At 33.8% G+C, this 17919-nt stretch overlaps 1 protein-coding gene across 1 annotated transcript in view; it reads right to left on the reverse strand.

Moving 5' to 3' along the window:
• Positions 1 to 8097: 8097 nt before the first annotated feature.
• The window catches only part of LOC129216882 (V-type proton ATPase subunit H-like), a gene marked incomplete at its 5' end in the record, with an annotated part of 45255 nt that continues 35433 nt past the window's right edge, over positions 8098 to 17919 (reverse strand). Inside the window, 1 exon segment of the mRNA XM_054851097.1 lies at positions 8098 to 9734. Within this exon segment, the coding sequence (XP_054707072.1) occupies positions 9674 to 9734 (61 nt within the window).

The raw sequence follows: 17919 nt of genomic DNA on the forward strand, positions 1-17919 counted from the left end.
CAAGCCGTGGTTGCACCGGTGCCACCGCAAGCGTCGCAATCAGCCGATTTTTGGTGCTACCAACCAGAGTTTGGAAATGCGTACGGTTTCTCTCTAGTGGCCGACCCGGTTGCAACCGCTCCCACTGCAGACTAGACGTGGTTAACCAGATCACGTGGTATTTTTTGGCCAATACGATCGTGTTTCAAGTTTTACACTCTGTGGTTGGAGTGTCGTCTGCTGCTGAACTAGAACTACCGTGGTAGAACCACAATAGGGAAGTTGCAACCTATTAAATGTTCATATTTTGGCTATTGCATATTGTTAATTGACTCTCAAAACTAAAAAATTCACCATCGCCGAATTTTAAAACACCGTGGTTGATTTTTAATGAATTTTTAAAAATCCACGCGCAAAAGTGCGCTCTTCTGAAACGTCCCGAGCCTACGTCACAGGGCGCGAATGGGCAGCCTTCCGCCGAAGATCCCTTGTTTTCGCTAGGGACATTTTGAGCGCATAGATATTTTTATTTTTTAGAAATTCAATAATCCTTTTGAACACACTATGGAGGCCGGATTCGTTAAAGCACAATCTAAATAATCTTCCTCAAATAATATTAATGGTGATATTCGAATATTTCCGAGAGGATGAGAGGTTTAATGTTCCAGAAACGCGAGGAGATAAGCCTTTTACGTTTCATCTTCGAAGTCGAATGCACGTACTTCGATTTCTCCCATGACATGGGAACCGGTTCGCTAGCGTTTCTCTCCTATCGGACGTCACTTCCTATGCCATCTGACGTCACAGGCGCTTGAACTTTAAAAATTAATTTAAAAAAAAACTACTTATCGTATCGCAAAAATTTTTTCACCTATGATGTTCATACATGTTACTCTATCATATAAAAATAAAATTGAAAAATCGAAAACTTCCTTATTGTTCGGAAACACCTCAGTTCTACCGGGCTCACCAGATTCCAGTGACGTCATAACCGCAACCTGACCAACCGGGGAGATATTTCCGAACATAGCCTGAGACACAAGCAAAATATTTTGTAGAAGACTTTTTTTATAAATAAAAAAAATTGAATAAAATATTTCATTGTGCATTGAGTACTCAATGCACATGTAAAGTATTTTTTTAATGAGTATATGCTTGTAATTCTAAGCATCTCTGTGAATGTGAAAAAATTTAATGTAACTAAAACGTTTCCCATTTTCTTCAATAGCTTTTGAGTGAAAGGCTATATTTATAGCATACAGATTAGCTATCAACTCAAACAGGGGAGGGGGCACAGAGAGACAGAAAAAAAAAAAAAAAATTCAAGAAATTTTGAAACTTCAATTCTTTTAGAAATTTTTTAAGGCGGATTAGTAATGCAGCTTAAGTATACAATCATTTGAGACACAAAAATTTTCATTATTATTTAAAGTTTTTGAAATACAGTAGACTCTTATTTTACGCGGGTTTATTTTATGCGGTTTTGATTATATGTGGTTTAAGATTTGACACCTTTATTTTATTTTACGCGAATGAGTTTCAGTTTTACGGGGATGCGGCAATGCAAACAGATAAAATTCTCCCCTCTTTCAAAATCCAAACTCCTAAAGATTGCAGATTACGCGTAATCAACTGCATTTTGGCGTGCTAATAATCGAGCTTGGGCCACTGGATACATTTTGTGCGATTGTTTTCAGAGCTCTTTCCAGAAGTAAAATTATTAAACTCACACAGTTCAGAACTCACTGGAAGAAGAGCTTTTAGGAGTGACAAAGGAGGCCAAAATCAAGGAGGATACCGATGTCAGTAACGCACAACCAAAAACGTTCACATTGAAAATTTTGAGCCATTCTTAGACCAGGGGAGTTCATCAAAAAATACCTGAAAGTTTCAAAGCGAAAACGGGGGGAGGGGGTGTAATCTTTGGCCCCTATTACTTAAGTGCACCTTTGCCATAGTATTAAATAGTTCTGAGTCAAAATATTGTGTGGACATTTAGTTAAATTTTTAATGGGTTACAAAAGTACTTATGAGCTGGTGTTATACAAATTATCTTGACATTTGTCCATCTTAAGGCTCTTGCAGGTGTATTTGATGAGTATAATATATATTTAAAAAAAAATTGCGGAGGTAGGGAGATAAAAGCATAACGAGAAAAGAAACATAATTGCGGTATTTTCGGACATAAAAATACTGGAAATACGTCCGAAAAGACCGGAAATTCGGTAAAATACCGGAACACAATCACCCCTGTTAGACAATAGAAATTATTTTCCTGATTTGTTAGTGAAGGAAGATTCTATCATGGAAATGACGTAAGTGATCATGGATGCGTTTATGCTCTGAAAAGAATTACAGAAAAAAAATTCTTAATGACTGCTAAAAGACAATCATAGTCAGCTCCTCTTTATAAACAGAACACGAAATTAGTATTCTTTATGCATGTTGTGCATAAAAGTCGATATAAGTACACATTAAACTAATTATACAATTTGTCATCACTAGAATGAAGTATTTTGTTATCTGCGGAACCAAACCGCTATTTTAACACTAGTATTGGGTTCCAATTTACACGGTTACGATTTATGCGGCATTTCCATGGAATGTAACCCCCGTGTATAACGAGGGTCTACTGTAATATAAAAAAGGAAACCATTTTGTCTCATAGTGAGACAACATGCGGGGCACAGTGAGGCATAATACAGTAGAAGACCATTATAACGCACACCTAAGGACCAGAGTTTTTGCGTTATACAGGTTTTGGCGTTATATAGGTCATTTCACAAATTTTTAAACTAATATTCAAAATATATCTATATATTAACACTTAAGAATGAGTTTTATCTGTAGTGAGTATTAAAGCACTAATTATACAATGAATCATTCAAAAATAAATATGTTTTTTATTGCAAGAAAGTGAAATATCCTGCACTTCTGCTGGCTTCATGGTTTGCATAACAGATGTGTCTTCAAGAACCATCTGGTATTTTCATTTCACTGTGAATGCTAATTTTCATTTAAATTAGCATCTTTGAATTAAGATGAAAAGATGAAAAACTGATTCAAAATTTAATTTTCCTAACAATTTTTATGTTAGCAAGGCAAAACAGAGGGATTTTTTAAACTTCAAAACTTATTGTTTACTTCTGAAAAGTTGTGTGGTTTATAGAGAATTGCGTTATGCAGGTCGGCATTATAAAGGTATTCTACTGTATGTTCAATGTTTAAAATCAAAACTAAATCATAATGAAAAAAAAAAGATTCAAGTTTCATCGTTCATTAAATTTTCAAATGACAAAAAAGATTGACTCAGCTTTGCAACATTTCTTTTCGTAGGAGCTGTTAACAATTTAATGAGTTTATTCGGAACAGATGCAACATCTGGTGCAGATGGTCAAACAAAAATAATCAAAATGGGATTGCTTTTGAGCAAAAAACTAATGTACAAGTCTCCATCTTTTTTAGCTGCCTTTAGAGCATTTACAACATAAAAATATTTTGCTTGGTGCCAAATTCTGTGAGAACAGTCTTTTTTAAGTAAGTCATGATCTAACTCTACAAACCCAGAAGGTAGATTCTCCCACATGTATGATGGTCTGATAAAATATCAGAGAGCCCTCATTTAATTTCTTCATTCTCAACAAATGTGTCAAATTATTAAAACATTTTTTCTATATTTTAGACGTTTCTTTTTAATTCTTCAGTTTTTGCGTTTTCTTCTTCTATATTTAGCAATGATACTTTTATCCTTTTTATGCTCTTTCTTCATTACTCAACCTTTTCTCTATTCGATCTTTGGATATCCTCTAATATTCTAAGAACCTAAGAAAACGCTCACTGAAACACTAGAGCAAAAAGGCTCTTTTGTATCAGTTTTTTCTATAATATACAGAGTATTATGATCTACTTTATTGAAATGTCCCTTAGAATCTGAAGGTTAACTATAAATGAATTTCTCATGGAATCGTTAGAAAATGTCCCTATTTTCGCCTTACATGCTTTAATTCACATTTTGGCAAGGCAAAAATACCTGCAAAGTAACAGCAAGTTGAAAACTCTTGGATCACAAGATAAATTTAAAAAACATCTCTCTCAAATCAAAATTCAAGATGGGGCACAGTGGGACAGTCTCATCCTGACCCAACTACAACTGTCCCACTGTACCCCCACTCCACCTTTTTCTTCTAATTCAACATTTTAACCGTAGAGAAGTCGCGTTTCCTTTTGTTATGCTAGTGCTCGCTCTTCGGTCTTTTCCCCGCCGTAGCGATCTGTGAGACGAAAGCAGAAGAAAAGAAGAAAATGACACCTGACTAGGATGGCGCGCTATTGGTCTAAATGACCAACATACATTTCCAAAAGGTATGCAACCTTGAAATACCGAAGAAAATTCTCACAACTAAGTGTGTGGGCTGGGGAGAGTCTGACCTTCAGTTACACAGATGGGCTCCATTATTAGAATAAGGGGTAGTGGGATAGAGCGAAATATCTGACAATGGACGGGGAATCGACCGAAGAGCGACTTCTCTAGGGTTAAGGAGTCTATTTAAAGCCTATAATGTTTTGAATGATAATAGCTACATCAGTAGAACAATGAAAGTGATCAAATGGCTAATTTTTATTCATAAAAGAAAATGTTATCAATCGATGCATGCAAGTCAAAAAAAACTACATTGCTTGCGTAACCTTAAATCAAAAAAATAACGATCATTCAATGGCAAACGTAAGCAACAACTTCATGTCAAAGAATCCACCCGTCTAATTGCTGCAGATTCATAGGTACCTAGAATCATTTACCGATTTTAATTAAAAAATTCAAATCATAGCATTGTTTCACTATACCCCCCAAGTCTCAATGTGCCCTGCTCTCCCTTATATAATGTGTAGATGGAAACATACATTGATTAATCAAAAGAAAAAAAGCAAACATATTTTGCATACAATTCAATATGGCAGCAAGATTCGGCATCTCAAGTAGTGATGCAGTCATAACTGCTGGGAGTCTATGGGCTAGGAGAAAAATGGAAGAGATATATCACCAAGTTCGCATCATTTTTGAAACCAAATTTGGTGAATAATAATTAAGTTTGATAACTTTTCGAAACTTGTGCATCAATACGGTCATGAAACCATCAAGGTCAAGTGACATCTGAGATTCATTCAACAGCCAATCAGAAGCGACCTTTAGGCAGACATAGATACATCTATAGTTGGGACGGATTTTATAAGTAATATTTGCAATGTCGAAAAAATGATTGCCTCATGATCCCGACAGTTGAATTTATAGAGCGCTAACAAAATCTAAACTGCTTGGGAACTGTACAGTGAGATTTTTAAGGAGTTGATGTATAAATTAGAAATCTAGTAATATTCACAAACACAGTTGTACCGTAAGATAGGAAGTTATAAACAGGATGAAAGAACAAATGTATTTTGTAAAAAACGAGACACACAATTTATCAATTTGAACGAAACAACTGAAGACTTGACAAAAAAATTCATTTTGATGGGTTGGAAATAGACCATGAACGTTGAGACCCAACACTACAATATAAAAAGAAAAATTAGATTTAGAATTTATAGAGGAAAACTATAAAAACACTGAATTTTTCAGAACCTTGATTCAAATAATTGTTAGAATGAGTTTATTTTTGCTAGCTTAACTACAAATTTATGTATGAGGAACTAAGCTTAGAAATTCAACTTGAATCACAAAACCAAAACACTGATATTTTTAGATGCGGTATTTGATCTTTACGAAAGTTTTGAGTTCATTTTATGCCTAAAAATGCAGCCAAAAAAAAAAAAAAAAAAAGAATTTTCCTGAAATGCGTTTTTTAACTTATCAGCTTGTATGGAGGGAGATAATCTATTTACAATAGTGCTTCTTAATGCACACGGTGTTGCATGATTCAGTGAAATCTAGTCGATTGGCTACTTTCCGTTTTAGCTGACATTCTAAAAATTCATTGCCAGATAATCTTTGAGAGGCTTTAAAATTTGGCTAAAAATTATTTAAAGTAGCCTTTATTTTCTGATCAACTCAAATAACTGTGCTAGAAGGATAAAAAGAAGTTCAAAAGAAATGAAAACTGAAATGAAGAACCCAATTGTTAACTTTGAAAATTTTTTTTTGGCTTTTTTCCACCAAGGGCGGATCCAGAAAGTATTCAAGGAGGGAGCGATCGATTTCTCAGATATATACCCTTTTATAAATTTCCAAATCTCCCCCTCCAAACATCATGAAAGATCGTCTCAAATGAGATTTTTTTTTTTTTTGGAACTCCTCCTTCCAAAAAATTCCAGAGGAGTGTATGGAACCCCATTTTTTAGTTTTAAGTCATCAAATGTGTCATATTATTGCCAGGGTTGCCAACTTTGGAGAAACAATTTGAAGAGCATCTGTGCTAATTTTGAGGAGCAATTCAAAATTTTGCGAAGCAGTTCGAAATTTTGTATAAATATAAATGAAAATAACTAAAACCACTTATCTAAAATTATTTTAGAGCTTTAATAATCATTAAAAACACAAGTCCAGAAATAAATACTCTTAAATTAATAAAACAGCTTTAAACACTATTTCAATCTTTGAGTATAAGCATCTTTAATTTCCCACATTTATATGTTTGTTATGATAAGAAAGCAAAATTTAAGCTTGAAAGCTTTCGGCCGGGAAATGAGAGCAAAAGAACTTCTTTGCTGAGCTGCGGAGTTTCGCCATTTTTGCGGAGCAGTCGGCAACCCTGTTATTGCTCATTTTTCGGTCTTCAATCAATGTAAAAACCTTTTCAGGGAGAGCCCCCAAATCTAATCTAATATCATCTAAGATAAAAAAAATTGAATTTTTGAAACTGCGAAAAACTTCATGTACAAAGTTCTGATGTGTTAAGAGATATGCTACAATTGCATTTTCAAGCCTACAATTCTGAAAAAAAAAAAAAATCCGAGGGAGAGCCCTCTTTTGCCTAACATTATTGAAGTTACGTTTTTCGAACTTCAGTATGAAAAATATGCCAAGGGAGAGTTCTTGTACTTCGGCTCAAGGATGGGGTGATTGCCCCCATTGACCTTCCCTTGTATCCATCCTTGTTTTCCACTTTGCTCCAAGTTCCCCCACAAAAATGTTCCCGACAAAGCGCAAGGTTGTGAGAATTACACACTTTTAAAAGAAATCTCATTCAAAAAATATTTCAATGTTGAACTTTCTTGCAATTTTGTCATGTCTGTTATACTGAAGAATAAGATTTAAAAAAAAATTCTTCTTCATTTTTAAAAATCTAACTATAATTTCAACAGAGGACTATCAATATTACGGAAATAGGGGGTAGGGAGCCTTGAGAAAAGTCTATTTCTTTGAAAGATGCCGCGAACCAAAAACGTTTGGGAATTACATTGAATCCTTCCAAGCAAAGGGATCAGAATCTACAAAAAAGGTGAAAATTATGCTTTACCCATTCAACATGAAAGTGCTTAAGATAAATAAATACCTTTGTGCTGAACAGTAAAGTAAGACAAAACAACGTTAGAAGAAGCACAAATTTGCAAATTACAGCAGACACGTGTTTTGGCGTTACAGGGAACGCCTTTTTCAATGCAAAAAATATTGAGCTTATGGATGAAAAGACATCCGACAAAAGCCAAGAGCAGATAAGCATGCAGCTTAAAAGATAAAAACAGCGGATTAGCCAAACACCAATGACAAAGTTATATTGCGGTTATATGAGAAAGTTATATTGCGGTTATGTAATACTATATATACCACCGCCCGATGACAAAGTTATATTGCGGTTGTGTAATTTGCAAATTTGTGCTTCTTCTAACGTTGTTTTGCCTTACTTTAATGAAAGTGCTTGCAGCAAAAAAGAGGTAGCTTCAAATTTTAACTTTCAAAACGTGCACACTAAAGCTTAAAGCACCAAATAACATTTTCCTAAATTTATATTTTTATATCTCCTCTACTATGACTATACTGAGAAGCATAAGAAGAAGGTTATTACAATACTAAAAAGTGGACCGATATTTTGAGCTCTATTGCAAACCTGAAGAAACATTGAAATAGCTACTTCCTTTTTACAGCAAGCCCTTCAATTAGTAAATTTAGCAATGAAAATAAACATTTCGAAAGCATTTTATTTTAACAGTCTGGAATACATTGGAATAGTTGTTTTTTTAATAACACATAATTTTGAACTCTTTCTGTTCAACAACAGACCAAAGTATGAACACTGAACCAGCTCACAGTTTGAAATACCAGATAACAAAATTTTTACTTTTATGAGGCTTTGTATAAAATAAGTTAATTGCATAAAACATTTACATAATAGCCAGAGGCTCAGAAATCGAAAGATGTTTGTTGAAAAATGAACTTATTTTATAAAACATCAACCAAATTTCTATAACTTGTTACTTAATGCATATGAGAAATACATAATACAAAAATGTATATTATATTAAAACTATTGAGTTAATTTCGATCATGCTTTAGTTTTTAAATACATCCTAACTTTTTTTATTTGAACTAGTCGGCTGCAAAAAAATAACTGTACACATTATTTGAAATTTCTAGCTATATTTAAAAATAGAGTAATAACAATACAAATGACAACTATGAGAAAACCCAAAATCAATGCCTTTAACATTACTGTACCGAAGAGGAAAGTGCATACCAGAAAATGAGTATGAAAGCATTACATTTGTTTACAAATGTTTAATTAGATGAAATATATTAGTACTGATGATGTAATTAAAAATATTACAAGAAGTAGTTAAACATCTACAATTATATGGATCATAATCATAACAAGTGTCATGATTTATTTTCAACTTCAAAACATGCAACTTCTTTGAACAATTAACCTCAAAAAATATAAGGATTCATACAGAACAGAATCTTACTTTTACTTTTGGATAAAAACTTAAATGTTGCTTAAGTCCAAACTACTATTAACTTATTTAAATATATGTAGATACAAAAGTACATTATATCTATTTGTGCTCAAAACTATTTTACTAATTTTATTTAGCTTATAATCAATAAAATACAGCATCACAGCATTTCATTTCAACAATAAAGAATGTTTAATAATTTATCTTTTGTTATAAAATAAGTTTGATTTATTATTTCAATAGGAGTTATTGAAAGATGAAACCTGCAATTAAAAAATTAGTTTAAAACAGTCCTGCACAGATTTCTGATGAGTTTTTACCAAAACTGAAAATTCAATTTTCTAAACCATCTTTGTACTTATGCTCATATTTATACAGTAAAATTTGTGGTTTTCAATGTTCCATAAAACACAACTATACTCAGAATAACAAAAATTAAAAACATGCCATGAATTGAAAAATTCTAAACAAAAAATGGTGTCTAAAATCAGCCAGAGTACTCATTAGATGATTGAGAAATTATTACGAACAATAACAAAATAAATCACTGAATCAAATATTAAAATTATTTATAATCAACAATATATGTTCCACATTAATTCGCGAATCGAATACCAGTATCTACAAAGTTAACACAATACCATCATTCATGACGTAACATCATGGCTTTCTGGAATGTATAGATCAAGGTGCCTTGAGCACGATATCGGCTCAGAAGAGCGGAAAAGCAAACCTCAAAATCTGGGCTATAAATAAATATATTCTCTATCCAAACACTGAAATGGTTCCTCTACCGAAGAGCGTTTCTTTAAGCTTTTGCAGAAACTGCCTGACTAGTCTCCTTCTCGAGCTGTTTACCCAGATACTCCCTGGAAAAAAAGACACAATGACTCTTAATAAAGAGATATAAATTACTGGAAAATGTTACTGAACTCTATTACTATCAGGGCAAACAGTTTACATCCGATTTTTACTTCCTTTTACAAAAAAGGAAGTATTGTATTCGCAAAATTATTTTCACTCAAAAAACGACTTTAATCTTATACATATAAAATCTGAGTATCTATCTATCTATCTATGTCCAAGCTTCTTCTCCCGAACGACAGTGAACTGACCATCGAACCAGGTATCGATGGATTCGTCATCTTCCCGTCTTCATGTTTGGCTATTTAACATAATCCTCCGATAATAATTAGCGGAGATATCAATTAAAAATTATTAATTATGACTCTTAGATTTCAAAATAAAATCCATATTTTTCGAAGGCTTTCCTCCATTCAAATTATTATTCAGTGCTTCATCTCAACTTTCGGCAACAATGCTTTTATTAAAATTTATAGCGGGGGTAAAGAAAATCATTCAGACGAAAGATATGTTGCCATTTTTTTTCTCGAATATGAACAGGTAAAATTCTTGTTTTTATTTTGAGGCTTTTCCTGTAATCAGGGGATTTAAAATGTTTACTTTTTGGGGTTTTCCGCAATCTGCCGCAAAATTTCAGTGACTTTTTTTTTTTTTTGGTTCAAGCCTGAGTGTTGAACTCGCGTCACTTGATATAACTTTTATTTTCAAGGTGGACCGTGCAAAGCCGATCCACACGTGGATAAGTGCCTAAGAACGTATAGACACTAGAGATGAGACGGGCTCAGCCCGGGCCCGACAGCCCGAGTCCGAGCCCGGGCCCGAAGCGGGTTCGGGCTCTAGAACCGAAAATAGGTTTCGGGCTCGAACGGGCTCGGGCTCAAGCACAGATATTCAATTGCCAATCTCCATACAAATTCAAAGCAAATAAACATTTTCCTACTGTGAGAAAATGAAAGGATCAATCAATGTCAAATCCCCCCCCCCCAAAAAAAAATAATTAACGCTTATTTATAGTATTTTTTTGTGATTACTACTGCAATATATCATACAGTAATGGTAATGCATTGAAAGTGGAGCATTTTAAGAAAATTTAGAAACTTCTATTAATGAAGAAGATTTGACGTAACATTTTTCATTAACAGAGAGATAATCTCAGACTGTAGAAGGCTCAGTTTTTGATACAAGAAAGTTTCTTTCGGGCTCGGGAGGGCTCGGATTTCGGTCAGAGACACTATCACTCGGGCTCGGGCGGGCTCGGTTACACATTTTCGCGCTCGGGCGGGCTAGGGCTCTCGAAAATGAGTCCGAACTCATCTCTAATAGACACGCCAAATATCCATTTTGACGATTCCCGAGTTAATTACAACAAACTTTCTCATGACCTCTGTATGTGCGTATATATGTCGCATAACTCAAGAACGGTCTGTCCTAGAAAGTTGAAATTTGGTACATAGACTACTAGTGGGGTCTAGTTGTGCACCTCCCCTTTTGGTTGCATACAGGTGTTTCTAAAGGGATCTTTTGCCCCTTTTTGGGAATCATTGTTAATTTCGATGTAAACTCAAGTGGTGTTATAATTTAGCAGACACTTCAGGGTTTCCGCTACGGTCGCATTTTTTGCATAATGCGAAAACACTATCTGAATTGCAAAAATAAAGCAATGTATTTTCTCTTTTTTGCTCAAATAAAAAATAAATTGTTTTTTTTTTAAATAAAGAAGAAATGTATGATCCTAGAGAGGAAGCGTGCGTGGCGATAATGAACTTAATCTTTTTTAAATCTTAGCTAAGATGTTTAAACTACAATTAAGTTCAATAACTATTAGTCTTATCCAGCATTATGTCCCCCCCAAAACTGCTTTATTAGGAGGAGGGGACTGCAACGTTCTAAGCACCAATCATATTTTCTTTTTTTTATTTTATGTTTTAAAAAAATAGCTGTTGTACTTATTTCTTCAACGATGTCACAGATGAAATATGAATTTTATTTTCAACTGGAGATGAAACACACTGAGGCATATATAAATATATGAGAATGTGTAACATTTTAGCATTTTGCTAACATTTTTCCATCAATTTTAGCTTTTATGCTAAAGAACTTTTGAACCCAGCTTAAACCCTGAGACACTTAGCGATATATCGCCAGTATTTTGGTCGCCAAGTTTTGTCACCAACTTGGCAACAAATTTGGCGATTAAATTTTTTTTTTTTTAAATCTGGTTTCAATTTGGCCACTGTTGGTGATATTTAGAGAGTAAACTATTGAATCACATTAAAAATGACAATAATAGGGAAATGACATTGAATAGGAGTAAAAGGAAGTCATGTGATGCACAAATCAGCTTGTTTTTCAAAATATTTTTGTAATCAGGATCAATATAACTGATTACTGATATATAAAGCCTTTTATATCAAAACCGGGTCAATTTATTTTTTTTAAATTTTACAGGAGAGAAAAAAAGAGAACATTTCACACTCTGCTCCTGTAACTTTTCCAAACTATTTTTCTTTTTCCTCTCGTTTAAAAAAATTCTGTGTATGGCTTCAGTTATTTTTTTTAAAGCAGCATCGTCTAACTATTTTAACAACTAAGCAAAATTGCCCACTAAAATGGACTCAAGCAAATGCCATTTTAACTTACTATTAATTAAAATTACACCTACTAAATAAAATTTTTTAAACTAAAATTATCGATGCTGGCATACAATTCTTCTCTTTTTGCAATTTGTATGAAATCAAGATTATTTTACTTTTTGCTACTTATTCAACACAACCTTTGATAAACTCAAATAAAGGGGGAAAAAATCATGCAACACATGCGAGTGAATGTGACGCATTTACCTTACCATTAAAGCCATAGATTCATTTGAGCACTGCACACAGACAAAACAAACATACCCATTACCACTTTCCTTTACAATAACATGAAAATTACTTCAGTTTCAAGATGATGGGGAAAATATCTGGATGATCATTAAGAAAAAGAGAGAAGGGTGCAATAACAGGAAATATCCAGCATTGCTTAACACAAATACACAGAGCACTGAATATACATGTTTCAGGGTTTTCAGGAACCCCCTTTTCAAAGTTGTGAGCTTTTGGATGTAAAGACATCCTGTAACAGCAACAAAAATGAACGGCAGACAGCTGAAATAGCAAAAAAAAAAAAAAAGAATTAACAGAAACAAACAAGACGAAATGGAACTCAGAGCCGAAATTTATTGCATGATTCCCTTCAGAAAAAACCGTCAAGCAATAAACTTCTTAAAAATCCTGTAAAATACATTTTGCTGTCAAAATGAAGCCGCTAATTAATAAATTAGCAATAAATTTTATGTTCGAAAAAACAACAAAAAAGCAAACATGTACAAAATAAAACAAGTAATGGAAATGTAAAGACAGATAAAAATTAATTTAGAACAGCGGTTCCCAACCTTTTTCTCTTTGCGAACCCCTTGGAACAGGCAAAAAAGTTCGCGAACCCCCTGATGTTGAAATTAGTAACATGTAAGAAACAATAAAAAAACAGCATGTTTGCTTTCCATTTTTTGCAGCATTTGATTGCAATAAACAAAAATATAATTGTAAAATATCATTAAGTGCAAACATTAATAAAAAGTTAAAACTACATCTACAAGAAAAATTATAAACAAGAAGTTTTACAAACCAACTATTTTTTAAGCATACTTTAAATTGGGGAAAAAATCCTTAATGCGATATTTGTGGCTGTTTGACGGAACAAAGAAACTGAAAGTTTGGTTCAATGTCTGACAGTTTGAGTCTTAAATCAGGCTCTGCATTCAATCTGCTTCGGTATTTATCTTTGAGATAAGTATAGGAGGAAAATCCTTTCTCGCACAGATATGTTGTACAAAATGGTAATAAAATTCGAATTGCTTTTTTGGACAAAACGGTATAGTCATTTCTTACACTGAGCCAGAAGTCAATTAACGAGAGCTCTTTAAAGGTAGTTTTCAATGAATTATCACAGGATAACTCGATGAGCATTTCCTTTTCAGGTAATGTCAGGGTGTTCTCTAAGCATGGATTTCCTTCAAAAGGATTGTGTATCCAGTTGTTTGAGAGAGGGACGTTACGCCTATTAGGAAAATACTCGTCAAAAGTTAGTTGAAGATGTTGCAGATGTTCACATACATTTCTTTTAACGCTTTCATCAAGTTTCATTGAGTTTTCTGATAAAAAACTACTAAGAGAAGTGAAACAAGAAAACTCACCCATTTCCAGGCATTGGATCCAGAAATTCAATTTTTTTACCATAGCTTCAATTTTATCATATACAATGAAAATATTAACAACTGCACCTTGCAAGGATAGATTTAATTCATTTAATTTTGAAAAGATGTCAGCTAAATATGCAAGCCTTTGCACCTAAAGAGGATCGAATATGCAAGTGGACAAGTGAAATGGATGATCAACAAAAAATGCTTGGACTTCTGACTTCAATTTAAATAAGCGTGTCAAAATTTTGCCACGGGAAAGCCATCTAACTTATGTGTGAAGAAGTAAAGTAACATGAAGGCTTCCCAATTCCTCACAAAGCGCGTGAAATAGACGGCATTTTGTGGCACGTGATTTTATGAAATTTACAATTTTTACCGCATCATTCAAAGTAGCGGATAATTCTGCGGGAATACGCTTACATGCTAATGCTTATCTATGAATGCAGCAATGAGTCCATTCAATTTTCTCGTTGACCTTCTTTACTCGCACCACAAAGCCAACAAATTTTCCTGTCATTGATTTTGCACCATCCGTGCACACACCCACACACAAAGACCAATCTATTCCATTTTCTTCAAAGTAACTGTTGACCAGCTCGAAAATTGCTTCTCCAGTTGTGTTGGTTTTCAAAGGTTTTGCAAATAGTACATCTTCTTTAATTGTATCGTTAAAAATATACCTAACATAGACAAGTAATATTGCAGCGTTTGCTACGTCAGTCGACTCATCAAGCTGGATTGCAAAATTATTCTCTTTTATTGTATTCACAAGATCTTTCTCCACATTACTTGCCAAATCAGTAATTCTGCGTGATACTGTGTTGTTTGATAGCGGAACCAGGTCAATTTTTTTTGCTGACTTTTCTCCCAGCATACACTTAGCAATATCTTTAGCACATGGTCCAATTAAATTTTCTGCAATTGTATGTGGCTGTCCAGATCTTGCAATTCTATAACTGACTCGATATGAAGCTTCAAGGGCCATTTTACTATCTTCGTTGGATTCTAACAGGAACGTAGAGACGCTACACTTTTTATTATATTCCAATTTTCTTTTAAAATATTCGATAGGTTTGTCCTTGTGTGTCGGATGCTTTGTTTCGAGGTGTCTTCTCAGAAGTGACGGTTTCAAACTGCTGCTCGCTAGAACTTCGTTGCAGAGAAGACAAAGCGGTCTAGGTTCAGACTCTTCTCCAGTAAAATAAAAGCCCATTTGTAAATAGTCACTATCATATTTTCGCTTTTTTCCTTTTTTCTCCCCTAGTTCACTTTTCTGTTTAGTCGGGGGAGGCAGCAGTTCATTACAGCTATCTATTTCAATATCCTGTGTTGATTCGAAAGTTACTGCTGATGTTGAGGGTTGATCGATTGACTGCTTGTCCATTTGTCGCTCAACCAAACTACCAGTTTTCAACCATTGATCCATAACAGCAGAAAGTTATTAAATCATAAAAATTACCAACACGATTATAGTTTCACAAACAGAGTAGCAAGTTCACGTAGCAAAACCAATTGCAAACAAAATCACTTGTTTTCAAGCATCTCTAAAGTATCTCTAAATACGTCTGTTAACAACTATTTCCCTAGAACTATGAGCATGCTGATGTTATATATTTTTGAAAACGAACAGATGGGTAAAATCCAGTAATAAATTTTAAGTTTTAATAAATTTTAAGCCTTTTGCTGTCATGTCTGCTATTCGATGACTGAATTCGACGGAAATTCCCGAGTTATATTTCAACCAGATTAGAAATAATACCCCTATGATGCATTGTTTGAGAATTCTTTATTTTTTTCGACATATGTATATTATGTATATTGTTTGATTGACTCCACGCGATGGTGCCATTTTCAGGTCATCGTGATCCCCGCCACAGCTTAATACAACGTTTCTGCATGGCGCCTCGCAATAAAGAAGCAAGGATGTCTCTTTTTGTTGTCTATCGAAAAAAAAAATGAGAAAATTTCTTTTTAACCAAGATTATAAAACCGCTGAAAGATTTTTTTTTTTTTTTTGAGCTTAATACAAGAGCCTGGCGCGTTTTCAAATTAAAAAAAAAATTTAGTAACTATGTGTGCAAATTGAATATTTTATAATTTTTTACCAAACTAGGAAAAATCCGCCATTGCACCGAAATTTTCGCGAACCACCGGTTGGGAACCTCTGATTTAGAAGAACATGACAATAATCAACTGCAACACAAAAAACCACAGTTGTTCACAGAAGAGGGCAAAAAAAGATTGCCCATTAAATGAAGATGCCAAACTGCAGAAAAATACGGAATGACTTTAAGATCGTTAACTAAATTAGAACAATTGTTCAGAATGCGGAAAGACTCCCAAAAATCAAAGTCTGACAAATTTAGGCATTTCTGGATAATTTTATATGAGTTAAAATCAAAGGAGTGATTTGGGTCCCAGCAGTGTTGAGCAATACTAGACTTATTCAATTGTTATTTTTTCAGATAATTTTTATGCTCTTAAAAGTGAATTTTCTAAGAACGGTCGGTCTGTCCGATATAGGCAAGGCCACAAATGCAATCAATTTTATAAATTCCACAACAATTAGAAGATGAATAGAATTCTTAAGAGATGAGAATGAAGGTTTATTAATTGGAGAAAACACCACCTGGAATCAGAAACGTTTAAGAATCTTCATGACCAGCCAATTTTCTGTGTCTTTGTAAATTCATCCAATGGAGTCGGGTTTGGACCCGCACCTTTGGACATGCTTTGGAAATAAAGAGTTCAACAGCTAAAAAATACACCACTCTGCTGCCCTTGACATAGTCTATCGCAGTAAATAAAAACTACATCAGAATTTATAGAAACAGTACCCGAAAAGATTTGAGCACTTACTTGAATGTGCACAGAAATCAAAGTGGTACTCAAAAGCCGCGTTCACAACAAACTTTTCGACCCGGTAAATCCTCACTCTGCCTCCACAAATAACCGATTGAAAAATTCCCCGTTTCCATGTAAAAAGAGGTTCTCCCATTATACCAGAGAAAGCGGTTTTTACCCAGCATCCTTAGCGGCTAGTAGACGAACTTGTTTCGGGTATTGCATTCTGGGTAAAAACACCACTTTCACTCCAGAAGCTAGCAGGAGTAGAAAGATTCCATATAAACCCCACAAATAACCGGAATGCGGTGAAAAGCAGGTTTTTTTCTGGGGTCGAAAGTGTCCATGGAAACGGCCCTAAAGACTTCTTTATAGGATATATAATATAGATACTTAAAAAAAACCTTTAAATTAATTACTCAGTTTGCATCAAATCAGGGGTCTGTCCAGGATTTTTCACAGGGTCCGTTTTTTGTGAAAAATCAAATAACTTTGTGAAAAGTGAATTAATTTTGTGAAAAATCAAATAAATTTGCAAAAAAAAAAAAAAGTTTTTTTTTTTTTTGTTAAAACGAAATTTTAGAATTTATAGTGGGCACACTGTATCATTTAAACTTAAGTTGAGTGTTTTCCTCTTCTATGCTGAGAATATCATTCTGGGGTGTTTTTCTAGTATTTGGCGGGGGGGGGGGGGGGCGGCATCGCTCTCTCAAGTATCAATATTTATCTACCATTTTACGTTATGTTAAATTATACTAGAAATATTTCTGTACAGTATTTAAAATAATTGTAACAAAAAAAGAAAAAAAAATCAGACAAGGTGTTCAGCATTTAACTTTTTGACCTAAGACACTCTTAAAAAGCACAGAATTTCTTTTAAAACACTTAAATTCCGTGATTTTAACAAAAATAAAAGGAGATTTTGTTTACCTCTAAACAAAGCGTACTAAACATCAAAAATTCGAAAAATCGGATTCCCATAGCGGATGCAAAGAGATCGCAATTCTCAAAATGAAGGCATCAAAAGTATAAAAAACGGCTTGTAAAAGAAGTATTTTTGATAAAATTATTTAAAATTGCATTTTAAAGTCCTATGATAAACATAT

Source organism: Uloborus diversus, chromosome 2 (assembly GCF_026930045.1).
Source record: "Uloborus diversus isolate 005 chromosome 2, Udiv.v.3.1, whole genome shotgun sequence".
Classification (NCBI taxonomy): domain Eukaryota; kingdom Metazoa; phylum Arthropoda; class Arachnida; order Araneae; family Uloboridae; genus Uloborus; species Uloborus diversus.